The sequence below is a fragment of the Schistocerca nitens genome, chromosome 2 (assembly GCF_023898315.1).
Source record: "Schistocerca nitens isolate TAMUIC-IGC-003100 chromosome 2, iqSchNite1.1, whole genome shotgun sequence".
Taxonomy (NCBI): domain Eukaryota; kingdom Metazoa; phylum Arthropoda; class Insecta; order Orthoptera; family Acrididae; genus Schistocerca; species Schistocerca nitens.
The window spans coordinates 573,801,252-573,821,548 of record NC_064615.1 but is presented as its reverse complement, the minus strand read 5'-3'; the positions used below and the strand labels follow the sequence as shown (position 1 = coordinate 573,821,548).

Below are 20,297 nucleotides of genomic sequence, written 5' to 3'. Positions count from 1 at the left end.
ATTTCTTCCTCAAAAACTCTGCTCATCTCCTCCTGCCCAATTTCTATGTCATTCCTCCTCCTCTTTCACTCTGCTCATCTCCTCTTGCCTCACCTCTCTGACCATTTCTCCCTATTCCCATCCTACTCTCTACTTCTCCCTGTTCATATCCTCCAGCTGCCTTTCCCTTGCTGTCCTTCTCTCCCTATCCATCTTCTTCACCACACTCTCTGTTCCTCCCCTCCCTCCCTCTGATCTTCACCACATATCCACTCTGAACATTTCCTCCTCACTTCTGTGTCCACAAACTTCTTCCCATCTCTCTGCCCATCATTTCCTTTTCTGTCACTTTCTGTCCCTCACTTCTTCCTCCCTCTCCCCCTATCCAACTTCCTCCTTCCACCTCTGTCTCTTTGTTTATGTCCTCTTTCCTTTCTCTCTCTCCACATCCCCTCCTGCCCCTCACTTTGGCCATTCCCTTCTCTATCCATCTTGACCTTCTCCAGCCATATCCATCCACAATTGTAGACCCTGCAAAAAAGATTGATAAATCATGCTGATACTGAAACTTCCTGGCAGATTAAAACTGTGTGCCCGACCGAGACTCGAACTCCCGAGTTCGAGTCTCGGTCGGGCACACAGTTTTAATCTGCCGGGAAGTTTCATATCAGTGCACACTCCGCTGCAGAGTGAAAATCTCATTCATGCTGATACTACTCCAACACAACATGCAGCCTACATGTCAGGAGACACAAAATTATTTCCTGCACCTGGTGTGTAGGCTTCCCTGAGAAGCATCTCGACAAGACATGCCAATACCATTGCCACACAGCACACCCATTGTGCATGACAACCTATATGGCAGAGGCTGAAAAAAGACACATGCCTGTATCTCTGTAAATGTTTGAGCTAGAGCGTTATAAATCACACAGTGCTGTTACTTATGGGGAGGAGGAGATGGATAGGGTGAGGGGGCAAGAAGAGACGGATAGGGAGAGTATGCAGGATGAGATGGACAGGTTGAGATGCAGAGAAGGTGTGAGCAGAGAGGGCAGGAGGATATGGACAGAGACCAAGAGAGAGAGAAAGAGAGAGGGGGGGGGGGGGGGGAGATGGACGTTTTTAATGTATCTCTGCTCACATTCAGACTAGTTGGTTAGAAACTGCACATTGGTGATACTTGTTAAGTTTGCTGTTTGTATAAAAAAGTTTGTTGAAATTGATATGTGGGTATAAGAGGAGATCCCTGATATACTCACATCTCTTGTTCCCTCCCCTCTTTCTGTCCATTTCCTCCACCCTCTTTCTCTCTGTTCATCTCATCCTCCACCTTCATCTCTGTCTTCATTTCCCCCTGCCTCCCCAGCCATCCTCTCCTGCCCCTCTTTTCCTATTCATCCCCTCCCACCCCTCTCTCTGCATCTCTTCCTCCATCCATCTCAACCTTCCCCATCCGCACATGCTGCCCCTGCAAAAGAGGTCGATACAGCAGACTGCTACTACTCCCACAACAGGCCTGTCATGCAGCACAGCCTATATGCAAAGGGCTTGAAAACCCTTTTTTCCCCTTGATGTGTAGCCTGTCATACACAGCAGGCTGACACTACTTCAACACCACAAGACTGTTATGCTGGGCAGCCCATATGTTGGGCTGGAAAACCTTTTCTCGCCTCTGACACTTAGGCTGCCCTACAAAGATTATCAATAAGGTAATTTGACATTATTCCCACACACTGCACCTTTTGTGCAGGGCAACTAATAAGGCAGAGGCTTAAAAACATGCATGCCTGTATCTCTATAAATATTAATGGTAAAGTGTTCTCACCTGCCACACCTATGTTGGTCCTGTCTGACAAGGAGTTTGTGTGTCAAATTTGGCCCATTTTAGTCAGGGGCCTGGAAGGAGTTCTTACACTTACATACATGCTCTCAGCTGTAAACAGAATGTTACCTGCAGCTTCACTCTTTTACATTTTCAACACATTGTTATGTTTCTTGGTGCATATCACCTCCTCCCCACCTCTTTGTACATCACATCTTCATCCCTCTGTCCCTCTCTTCCTACTGCTCCCTGTGTCATCCTTTTCCAACCCTGTCTGGACACATCATCATCCCACTTCTGTCTGTCCATACCCTCCTCTCCATTCTCACTGTCTCTCCATTTCCTTCTCCTTCCTCCCTTTGTCCATCTCCTCCAACACTCTCTCTGACTATATCCTCATCACCTTCCCTCAGTCGATATCGTCCTCCCACTCTCTCTGTCCATCTTCTCTTCTTTTTGCTCCTGACCACTGCCCCCTACATCTTCCCTGACTCCTGCATTCCCTCCTCTCCCTCCTTCTCTTCATTTCCTCCTTCTTCTCTCCCTATCCACCCCCTCCTTGCTTCTCCCTATGCCCATTTCGTACTTCTCCTGTATCTTTCCACATCTTTCTCACCCCTCTCCCTGTTCATTTCCTTCTGCCTCCATGCCTCTTTCCATTGCTTCCCACCCCGCCTCCTATCTTTCTTTTCCTGTCCCCCTATCCCCTCTCCCTATCCGCTCCTCCCCAGTTCTCGTTATTCATCTCCTCCAGCCTCACTCTGTATCAATCTCTTCCTTCCTGTCTATCTGCGTACTACTGGTCCCCCCACCCTCTCACTGTTCCTCTCTTCCCTGCCCTATGACCTTCACCTGCAACCCTCTCAGACCATATCCTCCTCCCTCTCTTTCTGTCTATACCTTTCTCCCCAATTCTCCCTGCCCCTCTCCTCCTTCCTATTTCTTTCTGTCAATCTCCTCTTCCCACCTCACCCTGTCCATCTCCTCTTCCCTGCTCTATCCCTTTTTCTATCTCCTTATCCCACTCTCTCGCTAACAATTCCCACCTTCCTCCATCTCTCTGTCCATCCACATGAGGGGCTGGGAATACAAGTATTTTGTCCCTGACATGTGAGCTTCCCTGCATAGCAGAGCGATAAGGTAAGTCAATATTGTTCTCAAACAATGCACCTGTCATGCAGGGCAGCCTATATGGCAGATGCTTAAACGACATGCATGTCTGTATCCTCCTATACATGAAAGCTAGAGCATTATATACCCCCTATGTTGGTGCTGTGGGGGCAAGGGTTTGTGTCTCAAATTTGACTCACTTTGGACCAGGAGCCTGGGATAAGTTCCTACACATACATACCTACACACACTCAGCTTTATATACAAGAAGGAGCAAAATGATCTGACAGTTTTCATTGCCACACAGTTGAGTGAGTAGGTGGTGGTGGTGATGGGGGGGGGGGGGGGGTATTGGCACATTTCAGACACTACATGTGGACATTTTTAGCAGCCATGGAGCAGTGGCAGTTGCGCATTTGTTGTCGAGGCATTTTTTAAAAGTAACAATTCCTGTATTGCTGTGCTGCGGCAATTCTGTAGGCATTTTAATTTAGGTCCATGAGGAAAAGTTCTGACACACAACACAATTATGCTGTGGGTGAGTAGCTTCAGAGCTACTGGTTCAGCTTTGAAACGGAAGTTGACAGGCCGTCCAAGGTCAGCCCAGATGCCAGAGCATATGCACAGAATAAGAGAAGCTGTGGAAGCCAGTCCTTGGCGGCTGACGCGTCAACAAGCTGCTGCTTTGTATATGTCTGACCACTTGGTAAGACGAATTTTGTGCTTCAGTCTGCATTTCCATCCATACAAAATGGCTATTGTTCAGCAGTTAAAGCCCAATTATAATGCAAAGTGAAAAGCATTTTCAGAACAACTGACTGATTTAATTACAGCTGAAAAAAATTTCATGATGAGTGACGAGGTGCATTTTCATCTGGATGGTTATGTAAACAAACAGAACTTTTGTTATTGGTCAGCAGCAAATCCTGAAGAACTGGATGAACGTCCTTTGCATAGTCCTAAGGTCACTGTGTGGTGTGGTGTAACAAAAACTTGTCATTGGGCCACGCTGTCAAACTGTTATGGTCAATTCACATTATCCGTTGATGTTACAAAACTTCCTGATCCCTCAATTTCAGAGAAACACTTAGCGCACTGTAGAATGTGGTTCCAGCAGGATGGAGCAACTGCCCACACAGCCAATGAGGAAATAGACGTTTTGAAAAGTAAGTTTCGTGGCCAAGTAACCTCATGTTTCAGAGATATTGCATGGCCAGCATGCTCTCCTGATCTAAGCATTTGTGATTTTTTCCTGTGGGATTTCTTGAAATCAAGAGTATACACAAACAAGCCCCACACATTGGGCGAACTTAAGGTGGCCATAACTCAAGAAATCGCCAACCTGCCTCTGCAATGTTAGGGAAGGTGTTCGACAGTTTTGGTGTGAGACTGAAGAGTGCTTCATCACAGAAGGGTACCATTTGAAGGACGTCATCTTCAAGTCTTAAAACTGATGAAATCCATTGTTCCAGTGTTATTTTCTTTAATTTCCATTAACACCATTCTATAATAACCAATAAAACATATTTATCACTCTTAACATTTGTGTTATTTGTACTTAAAAACCTTCAAATCTTTTTGCCACTCCCTGTACATACTAGCAGAAAACCCTGGCATTGTCCAGGTATTTATTTATAGCTGTACATCTATGTCCATACCACACAGCATCAGGCTTTATGCTTAACGTTTATGACATCATATCTCCTGAACTATGTGTTACACAATGACACAATTTTGTAGGAATATTAAGCAACATAAGTGGTGACTACCTGCAAAATGTACTGCAAATGTAGTAGCAATGAAGTAATAAACGTAAATGTCATGTACAATGCAGCAGTTCTTCATGCATCCCAGTATTTATGACGTCATTTTCATCCATACCCTCACCCCTTTGATAGGTAGGTGTTTCTCACCCCAACAGCTTTTGTTGCCTGACAGTAAGGTAAATATGTACGAAGTTCAGTTGAAATCGGTCCAGTGGTTTAGGAGAAGAAGCGGAGCACGCATAAAAATGCAAGCACATACATTCATTTTTGTACTGTGTATGGATACAGAGCAAACTTTTCCCAGCAGCTTTGCTAGCATACACATTCGACAATTATATTGCACACATCTCCTTCCCCATCTATCTCTGTCTACCTCCCACCTCTATCTATCCATCTCCTCTGCTTTTTAACCTCTGTTTCTCCATCTGCCCTCCCCCTTTCTTTGTCAATGTCCCTTGCTCCATCTGTTTGACTGTTCTGATCATATCTTCCTCCCTCACTTTCCACTGCCTGCCCATCACTTCCTCACCTCCCTATCTGTCCTTCTCACCCTACCAATTCTCTCTGTTCATCCTCTCTCCTCTTTCTCTCCATCTCCTCCACCATCTTCCACTGTCTATCTCGTCCTCTTCTCTCTCTGTCCATCTCCTCCACCTCCTCTTGCTCTTTGTTCATCTGATCCTCCACTCCCTCTATGTCTCTACAACCCTTCCTGCCCCCTCTCTCCCTACCCATCTCCTTCTGCCCCTTCTCTTCCTATCCATCCCCTCCTGTCCCCCTCTTTCTCTATCTCCTCTTCTATCCATCTCAATCTTCCCCCAAGCAATCCTATCTGCACATGCAGCCCCTGCAACAGAGGCCAATACAGCAGGCTGCTAGTACTCCCACAACACACCTCTCGTGCAGCACAGTCTACATTGAAAATCCTTTTTTCCCCTTGTGGTATAGGCTGCCATGCAAAGTAGGTTGATAAAGCAGGCCGATACTACCCCAACGCAGCATGTCCATTGTGCTGGACAGCCTACACGTTGGAGGTAGGAAAACCGTTTCTTTTCCCTGTTGTGTATGCTGCTCTCCACAGCAGATTGATATTCTCTCAAACAACACACTTGTCATGAAGGGCAGCATATACAGCATGGGCTAAAAAACCACACATGGCTGTAGCTCCACAGATAGTTAAAAGGTTATGAGCACCTTATGTTGGTTCTCACCAGGCAATTAGTTTGTGTGTAAAATGTGGACTGTTCCAGTCCAGGTGTTCTTACGCATACATACACATCCTCAACTTTATACATTTCGATTGATGTACCAGCCTTTCCCCATGGCTTCACCTGTATGCAAGTTTGACACATATTGCACACATCTCCTCCTTCCCCCATTCTTGTTCCATCTCCTCCTCCGTCACTCTTCTCATCTCCTCCAACCCCTCTCTCTCACCATCTCTTTCTTCTCCATCTCTCTGTCAATGCCTTTCTCCTCCCTCTGTCAATCTCCTCTTAGCCCCCCCTCCTCTCTGACCAATCTATACCCAATTCCCCTCTGCCCCATGTCCTCCTAAACCCCTCTCTGAAAAACACCTTCTGCCCCCTCTCTGTACCCATACTCTCCTGCCCTCTTCCCTCTGTCTACCTCAACCTCCCTCCTCTCTCCCTGTCCATCTCCTCTTCCATCCCTTCTCTGTCTGTCTACTGCTCCACCCCAATCACTCACTTTCCATCTGTCCAGCTCCCTCCCCTCTCTCTGTATAGCCTATATTATAGGGGCTGGGAACCCATTGCATGCAACTAATGTGTAGCCTGCACAGCAAAGCAGGAAGGTAGGTTGGCTGATCCTATTGCCACACCTGTTGTGTAGGGCAGCCTATATAGCAGGGGCTGGACAAACACATTCTTGCCCATATCTTTGCTCCTATTGGATCTAGAAGGTTATAAACCCCACAGTGCTGATACTTAAAAGACCCACTGTTTCCGTTCCAAATTTGGTTGTAATTGATCCACGGGTTTGGCAGGAGATCCCAGACATACACTCTGCTTTATACATATAGAGGGGAGAAATAAATAAATAAAGATATAGACTAGCTTGATACCTGCAGCTTTGCCTACATATGCATTTGTTACATATAATGAGCACCTCTCTTTCTCTCCCCCTTGTCTTGGCCCACATCCTCCTCTGACCATACCTGTCTCTCCTCTTCCTGTCCATACACCTCTCTCCTTTCTCCATCTATCACTTTCTCACCCCATTTGTGTTCATCTCATCCTCACCCCCCTCTCTGTCCATCTCTCCCTCCCTATCTCTCTACCCATCTACTTTTCCTGCCCTCTATCTGCCCATCTCCCCCTCCTTCCTCTCTCTCTTTCCACAATCCCTTGCCCCACCTTTCCATCTTCTCCTGCTCCACTCCCCATATCCATCTGCTCCTCCACATTCTTCCTACTCATCTTCTTCTTCCTGCCTCTCTGTTCCTATCTCCTTCCCCCTGTCTCTACTGATTTCCCCCTCTCGCCATCTATATCCTCCCTATCTATCTGTTCCCCACCTGCCCCTGCTTTCTGACCATCCCCTGTTACCCTCTTCTCTTTGGCCAACTCTTTCAGCCCCCCTCTCTGTCCACCCCCTCCGGCCATCTCTCTGCCTACCATCTCATTCTCCTCTCCTCTCTGTTCATTCCATCCTGTATTCATCCCCAACCTTACCCTAATAGAACAATAGGTTACTACTCCAACATAACGTGTCTGTCATACAGGGCAGCCTACACATATGGCACTGGAAAAAACATGTTTATGCCACATCTTCACTGCCATTGGAGCTAGGAGGTTATAAACACCAGAGGGCTGATACTCTCGAAACTTCTGTTTGTGTGCTAAATTTGGCTGAAATAGGTCAGAGGTTTGGGAGAACAGACTGGACGTACATACTTACACTCTGCTTTATAGACATAGATTAGACTTTTCTTGGTAGCATGACCCACATACACATTCTATACTTAAATTGGATGCACCTCCTCAACACACTCACTCAGTCCAACTCTTTCCCACCCTGGCTCTCTATGCCGGAGATGTGGAGAGTTTATTTAGTCCAATCTGTAATTATAAATGATGTAATTTGAACTGTCTTTACAGCATCATATCCTCTGCCTCCTCCCTCTTCTGTCATCTCCCCATCCACTGTCTCTCCATCTATGTCCACATCTCCACAGCTCTGTGTCCATATCCCCTCTATTGGTCCATTTCATCCTCCCTCTCTCTATGACTATCCATCCTCATCCCTCTTGGTCCATTCCTTTACCTTCTCTCTCTTTCCATCTTCTCCTCCCCCTCTTTCTCTCCACCTCTTCCTCCCCCATCTCTAATCATTCCCCTTTCTCCACTCTGCCAGTAACCTCCTACCCAGTCTCTCAGGCCAACTTCCCCTTCTCCATCCCCCAGCCCATCTCCTTGTCTTGTCTGTCTCTCTCTCCCTCTCATACTACCCCATAACCATCTATCCTGCCACTCTGTCTGTCTATCTTCTCCTGCCCCCTCTCTCTGTCCATCTCATCCTCTGACTGTTATCTGTGCACCTCCTTCCCCACCTCTCTCTGACTCTGCGTCTCCTCCTGCCCCTCCCTCTATGTCCAAGTCCTATACCTGCCTCTCCATCTGTCCATCTCCTCCTCCCCTATTTCTTTGTCTGTCTCCTCCCCCCCTTTCTCTACCCATCTCATCCATCCCCTCTCACTAACCATCTCCTACTCTCCCCTCTCTACAGTCAGACATGCCCAGATTTGGTTGAAACTGATCTAGTGTTTTAGGAGGAGATGCTGGACATACACACATACATATATCCACTTTTTTATGTATATACTAGCTTCTTCCCATGGCTCTGTCCATTATGTGTTCGTCACTCTGTCCACCTCTGTGCAGGAGTTATAGAGAGTTTATTTATTCCAGTATGTAATTGTAAAGTAAATAATGGGAACTGTCTTTGCAGTGACATATCAACAAAATGGTGCTCTGTTTACAGCTATTATTTTGATTTTTTTCGTTGATAGGGCTTCGCTGGTGAAAACCATCTGAAGCATTTCTAACTACATCGCCTTTCCTCACACTGTGGAAGTATTGTCGCCACAGTATATGTATCGATGGTTCATTTAATACATATACCAGATGTCTATATCATTTTCTTTCTTTTCCCTGTCTCTTCCCATCTCCATCTCCACTGTCCATCTGTCTGATTCCTCTTCCTCAATTCTCTGTGCCCATCTCCCCTATCTCCGTCCATCTGATCTGCTCCCTCTCAATGACCTTCTCACCTCACCCCTCTCTGTCCATTTCCTCACCTTTCTTTGTGCTGATCTCCTCCTCCGTCTCTTAGTCCACCTCTTCCACCCTCTATCTCTAACAGTCCTCTCTCCATCTAATCCTCCTCACTATATATCCCAATCTCCTCCTGGGCAGTATCTCAGGCCAGCTTCCTTTCACCCTCTCTCAGTTAATTTCCTCTAACCCCAATCTCTGACAATCCTATCCTTGCCCTCTATCTGTCCACCGTCTCCTCCCTCTTACTCACTGTCTGTCTCTTCCTCCAGTCTCTATCCATTCATCTCCTTCTCCACCCTCCCTCTCTGCCCATCTTCTCCAAACTCTCTCTGTATCTCCAGTTCCTCCTTCCTTCTCAATCAGTCCACCTCTTCTCATCTGTCTGTGCCAGTCTCTTCTCACCTCCTGCCCATCTCATCCTTCCCCCTTTCTCTGTTCCCATCTCCTCCTCCCCCTCTCTCTACATTCATCTCCTACTCCCACCTCTCTGTCGTCCATCTTCCCATTCTCCTTTCTCTCCACCTCATCCTCCCACCTCTGACTACCCATCTCCTGCTCCCCCTCTGCTCAATTGTGCCCATCTGCAGGTGTAGCCATTGCAATGCATGCAGATACTACCCACACAAAACTCCAGTCATGCAGAGAAGTCTAGATAACAACAGTTGGAAGCCCTTTTTCAGCCACATCTCTGCTCCTGTGGGAGCTATGAGGTTCTAATCCTCCCCTCCCCCCGCCCCAGTGCTGATTCCCAGATAGCTAGCAGTATGTGTCAAGGGTGCCCATGTGCAAGCAGGGGAACTAGATCTGGAGTACTTTTATTATTTTGGAATATGTATAGTGATTTGCATGTAGCTGTAAAAAAAGGTAATTTTCGGACACTGTTAAAGACCTGTGTAATACTGACTTTTAATCATTTTCTTGAAAAAATACACCTGGTAACTCTTATATTGGGGGAAGGGGGGGTGGTCCCCTTGCCCCGGAGCATGGGCTCCCTTGGTATGTGCATCGAACTGAGCCAGTGGTTTAGGAGGCGATGCAAGACACGTACACATAGACATACGCTGGGTGTCCAGCGAAGCAGTCCCAAATTTCAAAATCAAAAATCTCGCAAACTAAGATTGCAGTGGTATGTTGCAAGGCACCATCAGCTCACTCAAGTTGGTGGTCTGTTCGAATGAAGTGTTTGTCTGCCGTCATTTTCAGCACTTCTCTTCACATAATTGCTGTGTTTGGTTGTATTACAGCGATGCACATTAAAACGGTTTTCTACGCTAACTTCACACAGTTTACAAAATAATATTTCCGCGTCAGTGCTGAAACTCTCTCCGAAACCATGAAGAAAACCTCGCAACTTCTTGCTGGTGGAAGTCTCTACTTCCGTTGTGTTGACCCTGACTGAGACTGTATTCATACTGAATACGCTGGCCCCATGACGCCGGAAGCCACATTTGTTGACTTCGAGAGCGTTTTGTCGACTCCGCGCAACAATGTATTGCGTCAACAAACCGACTAATGTGTTACGCTGCTTATCTGCTACAGTCCTGATAAATAAAGCTTTGTAGTAATGTTGTGCTTGTTTGTGACACTATCACCTGAAACATTGTCGTGTTTGTATTCTAGTGTCCTAAAAAAATACGATAAAGATGTGCGTTTTTATGTGCGTCTATTAAACAGCATTTCCGTCGTCGAAAAGAGTAGTTTTAAATATTAAAGCACTGCTTATGTCATTAATCTATAAGCATAGTTATTTTAATGGAAGCTAAGCTTAACTGACTAAAACCGGTAATTCATTAGAAAAAATCTTGAGGATGTAATAAACATAAAAGATACGGTACTGGTGGAGAACTAAGTTCTAGGATGAACAATGTAGGTTCAAAATATAGATGCAATGTTCATTGTTCCGTGTGAATGTAAATGCAGTATTCCTTCCACGATGGATTTTTTGTTTCTGACTTTTTTCTTTTTTTGTAACAAAAACCAAATAAACTTACCGCGAGGTTTCCAATATTGTTGGAAGCAATCCAATGACGCTATCACAGTCTGATCCTTAAGAAATGCTTCTATCAAATCATTTTTCCGATACGTTTGAAATGGCTGATTGAAGCAGTAGGTCTGAAATCTGAGATTGTCTTTCATTGACCTGCAGAAATACGAGAGAAATGTAATGTTTTGTATCAAAAACAATTAATGCCCAACCTCGCATTTACCAACCATTTCATTAACAGTTCGGCTACGTCTTTCTTTTTAAAAGTATTGAACTCTCGGTTCGGCACATATATGAAAGTGTAAGTATCCTCCATGATTCTTAGGAGAATCTGCTGCCTAGCAACGAAATATTAGCCGGCTCTTTCGTTCTGTTGGGTATTTGTGTTTTGGTCTGGCCAAAGCCGTAGGTGACTACTGATGAGAGAACGTATACATTTGTACCTTCAGTATGGTAATTTAATGAGTTATAGCACGAATAATCCTGTTCGCTATATATGCTTGTAATTCGCTAAGAGTAGTATGATAAGTTTTTAATATCCTTGACACCAGAGATCACCGATCGCAGCTGACCGTCTTGATCGAAGGAAGCGGTTTGTGTGTAAACAACAGCTGTATTGTGTTGTTGACGTACGTCTGTGACACGTTTATGAACTTTAATCTGAGACAACCATGTCCCCATCAATACGCCAGCGTAATCATGCCCATAGTCGCAAGGATATTAAAAAAATAAGTGGACGAAAATCTTCAGGAAATACCAGGTCTTTGAGTAAACGATATTCTTACACTGTAAAAGTTATGAATGAAAGTTGTGAAATTGAACTCTTGTGTTTTAGGCGAGAAGAATATAATCCTGCGCCAAGTCCGTCTGATATGGGTATTGTGTATCCAAGTGGCGAAACCGCATTTAAGGCACTACTTTCTGCACGATTTTGTGCAGCAATTTGGAGCCACATTTCTGACTGCGACGAAACATACAACTACTGGGAACCAGTGAGTGATAAACTGTTTCAAGATGCTAAGAATTTGCGTACAGCAAAGCCATGGTTTACGCACGAGTTACCGTTTTAGGTACCGGTAATACAAGGCAGGCAGCCAAGTCATTCGAAGTTGTAGTAGTTAATAGTAGTAGTTGTTGCTGTTGCACTGACAGTTCCTTGATATTACTTTACGTCCACCGATTTGGTAATAACTTCGTTGCATTTGTGAAATAAGTTTTATCGGTTCCTTATTCCTTGCAGTTCTTTCCTTTAATTACTGTGTTTTCGTGACGATGGACAGTTTCCCAAACTGTAGTATAGCCAGAGTTTTTGGATGGTCCGTTGTGTGGTAAATAATTTCCAGGCAGCAAACCGTAGGCGTATAGTTTGTCATAATGTTGACACCTTCTGTCTTTCCATGTTTCCAACGCCTTTTTCAAACACTTTTAATTGGTTTCCTATATCTTGCATGGTCTTTTACTTACATTAGATTGAACAACAGCAGGTGAAAAATATTCTAATAAACATTCTCTCAGACAAACAACATGAGACTCACTTTGAAGGCTTAGTAATAGAAGACTGATTGTTGTCCAGTGCTGAAGATGCGGTATGTAATTCTTTTTTAATTGTTTTAGAAATAAAGATTAATGTGAAAATAGTCATAATTGTAGTAAACCAAAGCTGTCAGCTTAATTTCTTGAGAAATGATGTGTGCTTTTCACAGTGTAATTATCTATACACTGAAAGTAATTAGTTCTTCCACACCATAACAAAAACATGAATATAATTATTGCAAGAGATGCTCCAGGACCAAACACAAACCTCAGTTCAAAGCATAAAACTTACGGATATAACGTTATTTGTTGACTAAAACTATAAACCCTTACAGCAGTGATGATGACTATTATAATCATTCATAGTTTTTGTTATCAAGTGCTACTAGGACCTATTTTCTAATAGATGGCTCAACAGGCCAGTTAACTGCTAGAGCATATTTAAAGACCTGAAAGCCTCATACCAACCATTTTATAAAAGTTTTGAAACTGCAATTTGTGATAAATTTGATGGGTACGCAAGAATAGTATAGCTTTTGACGATAGTGATCATTGCCCCCCAAACATTATGAACTATGAATAATTGATCATGTAGAAACTTCCTGGAAGATTCATTCTGGAAATTCATCATGCTGGGTACAAACTCAACTGACAAGCTATGTTTTTCAGTATGAATGTTACTGCATTTCATTTTGTGGTATGACGTTTCAGTCAGTAAGCATTGCCTGCAAATCTAAAGGATTGAGGTTTGATCCCAAGATGTTATTATTTGTTTTGGATTAATTTCATTTCAACCTTTGACAAGTTTTTTGCTAGTTAAAAAAAAATACATAACAACATTTTCCAAGTTCCATTTTAACTGTAGCTGACACTGTAATCGATAATATGAGGTAGTTTGTCTGGTATATGGACCAAGTACTGTAGACTTAACATACCAATGGAGTAGCCAGTATAAATATTAACTGCTTCAGCCTCATTTCATCATCTGTCTGCGTACATGGTGATAACTTGTTCTGTGTCTAAATATTCCAGTCATTCCCATCAGAACTTTTCCTCTGCAATAAAAACAGGTAAAAAGCAAAGAATCAAACATTCTGGGTGATGAATTATTTACTTTTTATTCTCATTAGCAAATTTACATACCAAATTTTCTGGAGCTCTTGTCAGTATTCATAAAGACATGGAGAACTTTTCTTTTGTGGTTTGTAAACATATCTCTTGCAAAGCTCTTCCTTCCTGCACCACTGCTACTGAATTCCTATGAAGAAACAATCTGAATTGTATTATTTTATTATCTTCCAGGGCTTTGAGTGCATTTTATCATAGCCCGAAGTGAAAAATATCATTCACAAGACTCTTCTTTTAAGACCGCATCGCTCACCTTCAAAGTCATTACCATTACCACACCCATTTTATAGCCTTGTAGCTCCCTTCCAAACACCACCCTCTTGCCCTCACTTGGTACTGTTTATGCATTCATTCACCTGCCACACCTTCTCAACATTTCCATGTGCTACGGAACCATAGGGTTTAATCTCCTCCCTCAGCTTTTCTGCTTTTGATCATCCTTACATTTTTAAATCGCCAACAGGAAGTGTTTGCACGCCTGTAACTATGTAAAACCTCTTTTTCTGAAGAAGAGAAACTTTACTATGTGGAGATCGAATGTAGTTGGGCTGCTCATGTACGCTGCATACGGCATTGTGAGTCATTGTATGCAATCCTCTAGATGAAATGTATTACCAATCTCACTGATAAATGACAATAAAAAAATTATTGCACAGTAGGTGCAAGTTACAAGCAAGCAATAAGAGGAACATGATTCTTGGAAGTAATGAAATTCTGGAAGTAATGCCAGATTAGGTGTGTAAAGTCAGTTTAGCTGTGCAAAAAGACAAAAGATAAATTGATGATGATGTTCCAATAAAAATAATTAAAACTAGAAGAAAAGTAATCCAAAATTAATGTCCCAAATTATTTACAGAATTCTGCAGGGGAAGACAGTCCTGCAGAACTGGAACCATGCTGGAATTATTCTCCTTTTCAAGAAAATCAGGAGACATTAACAAAATCTGTTGTAATGGTCTTCAGAAACATGGCACTGATTCAACCTAGTATCCTCATTAGTATCATCATAATCTGTTAATCATCACTATTCGATTAAGGCCACCACTAGACTTTTACATTCCGTATATTCTCCAGCTGTACGCATTCAAATTATTCTCATCATATCTAATAATCTCGTCTACCTATTTTTCAATATGTTGTCGCCGTGATCTTCTTTTTATTTCTCAGAATCCAGTAAAGAATTTCTATGGTTCATCTGCCAAACATTTACTTAGCTAAATGCCCTGCCCATTTAGTTACAGTCATAATTACAACTTCAACTCCAGTCTATTTCTCTCATCAGTTTGCTTGTTTTCATTTGTATGTTAGTAATTTCGAATATGCATTCTATTATTCACTTATAAGCCCTAATCTTTTTAATACTGATTTCATATTTAAAGCTCCTGTTGCACTGCCATAAAACAAAATGAGCAATACACATTGATATTAAACTTTTCTTTTGAGGTACACCAGAAGCTTAGTTTTGTAAGCTACAACTTACTTGGTTTATCAGAAGCACAAAAGGCAATTTCAGTTCTAGTCTTTCTATTGCTGTCCGTCCATTCAACTACCCTAAATACGAAAACTTACTTTTCCAGTACTATTTTCTTTTCAGTATGTCGATTATACATTGTTTCAATCTTATTGTTTTAGAAATTTTGGATCACTTTCAATCTTATTCATTTAAGTTTTCCCACTTGTAGCTAAAGTTTATCTGCGTTGTAGGCAAGTAGCACAATGTCATGAGCAAAATGATAGTGGTTCAGGTATGCCCCATTTGGTCATTGTTTCCCCATTTTAGGAATCTAAAAATTTCCTCTAGGAGTTCCAACATTACTTTTGGTGATATGGGATCTCCTTGAAAGAGTTCTCTTTCAATTTTGAGTTTGTCACTATCATCATGAAGTTTAATGAGACTTTACCATTGATACATGTATCCTTAAATACATTAACATTCTGAAGAATATATTTGCCACATCTTCAGTATATTAAAATATAGTTTGTATAAGTGCCAGACTACAAATCAATAGCTCAGTGGTTTAAATCTTACAGTAGTCGATACTAAATTTTGTTCTGTAATTATTTTTATTATGTCTGAAAATGATCTGTGGAATCTGAAAAATTCCAAGTTGCACCATGCATCAGAGTCTATATTAAACTGTAAGTCCTATCCCTATTACTGACTGGGTAAATCAGTTTAAAGGTCAGAGGAAATCCAGCCCTGAGGAGCTGCTTGAGCATTGTAGCATTTTTAATTCCCTGCACAGAGTCATTTTTTACAACCACCCTCCACAATGCTTGATGGTTACTATCTTTCAGTGCATGAGGTCTGTGTGGTCTTGAGTTAGCTGTGGTTGTTCCTTTGTGTTTCCAATTCACAGTCGCATCACCAGCAGTCAACTTTGTGTGTGTGTGTGTGTGTGTGTGTGTGTGTGTGAGAGAGACAGAGAGAGAGAGAGAGAGAGAGAGATCGTGATCGTGATCACGAAATTTTGGCGCTGATAATTTTTTTCTTTTTCAGAGCCACTACCTCCTATTTGGGAAAGGATTTCAAACCTGGGAGTATAGTCCGAACTATGCTCTCCGCTCATACATGTATCTTCTCCTCCATGTGGTACCTGCATGGCTGTACCATCGTTTACTGCAGCCAAATAGGCTCTTGATCTTTTACTTCACAAGATGCCTTTTGGGACTTTTGTGTGCCTTTTGTGAAGTTTACTTTTACAAGTAAGATATTTTTGTATGTTGGTGAATATAGAAGTATTAATAATGATAACATTGCTGAAATAGGCAATTCAGGTTGCAGTTTATTTGTGTGATTTATGAATAGCAGCAGGCAAATACAGTAGGTATGTACAATGTAGCTTCGTATGTTAAATTGTAGATTTCAATTTTGTGATTATATTTAAAAAGCTGAAAGCAGAGAATCCTTCCTCGCAAATTAAAGAGAAGATGAATGAAAATCTCAGAAATTGCTGAGCAGAGAATAGGTTGTTAAGAAAATATGTGATAAGTGGTGCTAGATGTTTCTGAAGTATAGGCAATATATACAACATGTGAAAGGAATAGATAATGTTCACAAAAAATATGGGTAAAAATCAGAATGCTAGCTGTTGGTCATCTGTTGTTGGAAATAGGTAGCCATTTTAATGTTTGGGAGCTCAGACTCCTGTCCTCTCCTCATTAAACATGTGTGTGTATTCAAATGACTTTACATATTGCAATACATGCTCCATACATGTGAACTTAGAAGTTGTTACTAGAGTCAATGACTTTCTAGACTCCGGCACACTCTTTAAGAATCAATTTATTACAGAAGTTTGACTTCGTACACAAGAAAACCAGCAGATTGAAAATAAGGAGCTAACATGATGAACAATTAATCAGCACAAGTATGATTTGCAGGGAAGAATAATGGATTCAAGTTGCACATTCCCTCAGTGATGTGAATGAACTCCTTGTATCTGAATTCAACTATGCAGTGGTTGATTGTTGTAACTAAACTGGAAAGACCCTATCTTTCTAACTGAAACACTGTGGCCTTAGAATACCATTATAAAAATGATAAACTCCCACCTAATGAGCTGGTGCCGCACAATATACTCACCAGTCTCTTGTCGTGTCGATGGACATGAAAATGTGGGTCAGCGTGAGATCTGCACTAGCCCGGAATCTGTGGATCATGATGCCCCAGTGCAGAACACCAGAATGATCACCCTCGTAGCAATTGAGCACTTGAAGTTGCCTCTAAGATGACCAATCCCAGAGTTCCTCATCATGTGTCCATGCAAACACCTCCCTGTTCCCACTACACAAAGGAAACACTAGACAGGAAAAATGTTATTTATGTCTGTCCAATGGTGTGAAACTGCCATGTTAAATAATTTCCCACTATGTAATACTCATAGGTGACAGAAGTCAGGGAATATGCCCTAATATCGCGTCGGACCTCATTTTGCTCAGCATAGTGCCACATGCTATCTATCCTTTGCAAACCTCTTCATCGCTGAGTAACTATTGCAACCTACATCCTTCTGAATCTGCTTACCGTATTCATCTCTTGGTCTCCCTCAATGATTTGTATTCCCCACGTTTCCCTCCAGTACTAAATTGGTGATCCCTTGATGCCTCAGAATGTGTCTTACCAACCGATCCCATCTTCTGGTCAGATTGTATGACAAATTCCATTTATCCACAATTCTATTCAATACCTCCTCATTAGTTATGTGATCCACCCATCTAATCTTCAGCATTCTTCTATAGAGCTTCTGTTCTCTTTTTGCCTACACTTATCATCCATGTTTCACTTCCATACATGACTACACTTCATACAAATATTTTCAGAAAAGACTTCCCGAACTTAAATCTGTACTCGATGTTAATAATTTTCTCTTCTTCAGAAACACTTTTCTTGCCATTGCCAGTCTACATTTTATATCCTCTCTACTTCAAACATCATCAGTTTAACTTGCTTCCCAGTTAGGAAAACCGAGCGAGGTGGCTAACCACCACCACCACCACCACCCAGTTAGGAAAACCCATCTACTACTTTAAGTGTCTCATTTCCTAATCTAATTCTTTCAGCATCACCTGATTTAATTCGACTACATTCCATTATCCTCGTTTTGCTGTCATTGATGTTCAACTTATATCCTCCTTTCAAGACACTTCCTTCAGTTGAACTGCTCTTCCAAGTCCTTTGCTGTATCTGATAGAATTACAATGTCATCAGGGAACCTCAAAGTTTTTATTCCTTCTCCCTGGACTTTAAATCTTACTCCAAACTTTTCTTTTGTTTCATTTACTGCTTGCCCATAAAACAGATTGAATAACATCACAGATAGGCAACAACCCTGTCTCACTCCCTTCTCAATCACTGCTTCTCTTTCATGCCCTTTGATTCTTTATAACTGCCATCTGGTTTCTGTACCAATTGTGAATAGGCATTCACACTCTATATTTGACCCCTGGTATCTATAGAATTTGAAAGAGATTATTCCAGACAGCATTGTCTAAAGCTTTCTCTAAGTCTACAAATGCTGTAAACATAGGCTTGCCTTTCCTTAAGGAATCTTCTATGAGAAGTCACAAGGAAAGTATTGTCTCGCATGTTCCCACGTTCTTTGGAATCCAGACTTATCTTCCCCGATGTCATCTTCTACCAGTTTTTCCAACCTTCTGTAAAGAACTCATGTTAGAAAACGTGACATTAATTTTCACACCTGTCAACACCTGCTTTCTTTGGAACTGTATTTATTATATTCTTCTTGAAGTATGAGGGTGCTTCACCTGTCTCATACATCTTGGTTACCAGATGGAAGAGTTTTGTCATGGCTGGCTCTCCCAAGGTTATCAGTATTTCTAATGAAATGTTGTCTTCTCCAGGGGCCTTGTTTTTAGTTAGGTCTTTCAGTACTTTGTCAAGTTCTTTACGCAGTATCACATCTCCCATTTCACCTTCATCTATGTTCTCTTCCATTTCCATAATATGGCCCTCAAGTACATCTCTCTTATATAGACCCTCTGTATACTCCTTCCACCTTTCTGCTTTCCCTTCTTTGCTTAAGACTGATTTTCCATCTGAGCTCTTGATATTCATACAGGTGGTTTTCTTTTATCCAAAGGTCTCTTTAACTTTCCTATAGGCGGCATCTATCTTTCCGCTAGTGATACCTGCTTCTAAATCCTCACATTTGTCCTGTAGCCATTCCTGCTCACCCATTTTGCACTCCCTGTGAACCTCATTTTTTAGACGTTTGTATTCCCTTTTGTCTGCTTCATTCACTGCATTTGTATCTTTTCTCCTTTCATCAATTAAACTCCATATCTCTTGTGTTACCCAAAGATTTCTACAAGCCCTCATCTTTTTACCTTCTTTATCCCCTGCCATCTACACTATTTCATCTTTCAAAGCTACCCATTCTTCTTCTACTGCATTCCTTTCCCCTGATGTTGCAGTCATTCCCAAATGCTCCCTCTGAAACTCTCTACAACCTCTAGTTCTACTGGTTTATCCAGGTCCCATCTCCTTAAATGTCTGCCGTTTTACAATTTCTTCAGTTTTAATCTACTGCAGGGGTGGGCAATTGTTTTGGCTCGGGGGCCACATTATAGACACAGAGGTTGGCGGAGGGCCACACCTTATAAACCTTCCACTTGTAATGCCGTATTATATATATAATGTGTGTGTGTGTGTGTGTGTGTGTGTGTGTGTGTGTGTGTGTGTGTGTGTGTGTGTGTGTGTGTGTGTGTGTGTGCAGTATTCCCAACATTTTTATGAAAATGCAAGTTTGCTTTATTTCTAATCACATATCACACAACGAGTTGCAATTTCGGGTGTAGCAGTGAAAGCGTTAAAATGCATTGATTAGTTAGCTTTACATTTCATAAAAGGCATCATAAAAATCATTAGATATAAATGAAAGAGTCAGAAGCAAAGGGGTTATAAGTATACTTCTTATAATTTTGGTAAGACTAAAGTCACTTGTACCTCTTTCCTTCTGACATCCTCAAATAAGATAGTTGTGTTCAATTTCATTTATTTTGCTAATTTAGTATCATCTCGAAGTACATTAAATTTTAAAACAAGTTTAATGGGAGAAATTCATCCTATCACAATTTTGCACATTTTTTTTAAAAATCAGGAGTCAGACTGCTAGTTGATATTCTCATCACAACCTGCAAATTACTGTCTG

General features: G+C 42.0%; 2 protein-coding genes across 2 annotated transcripts in view; one reads left to right on the top strand and one right to left on the bottom strand.

Annotated features, from left to right (window-relative positions):
* The window catches only part of LOC126234498 (cilia- and flagella-associated protein 300-like), a 218,671-nt gene extending 207,393 nt beyond the window's left edge, over window positions 1-11,278 (bottom strand). Inside the window, exons 1-2 of the mRNA XM_049943193.1 lie at window positions 11,190-11,278; window positions 10,970-11,118 (exon numbers count right to left, since the gene is read on the bottom strand). Of these exons, the coding sequence (XP_049799150.1) occupies window positions 10,970-11,118; window positions 11,190-11,278 (238 nt within the window). The remainder of the gene's footprint in view (window positions 1-10,969; window positions 11,119-11,189) is intronic.
* A 235-nt stretch (window positions 11,279-11,513) lies between these two features.
* LOC126236619 (alpha-1,2-mannosyltransferase ALG9) overlaps window positions 11,514-20,297 on the top strand; it is a 155,349-nt gene continuing 146,565 nt past the window's right edge. Inside the window, exons 1-3 of the mRNA XM_049946059.1 lie at window positions 11,514-11,722; window positions 11,798-11,954; window positions 16,124-16,329. Coding sequence (XP_049802016.1) covers window positions 11,634-11,722; window positions 11,798-11,954; window positions 16,124-16,329 — 452 coding nt within the window. The 5' untranslated portion in view covers window positions 11,514-11,633. The remainder of the gene's footprint in view (window positions 11,723-11,797; window positions 11,955-16,123; window positions 16,330-20,297) is intronic.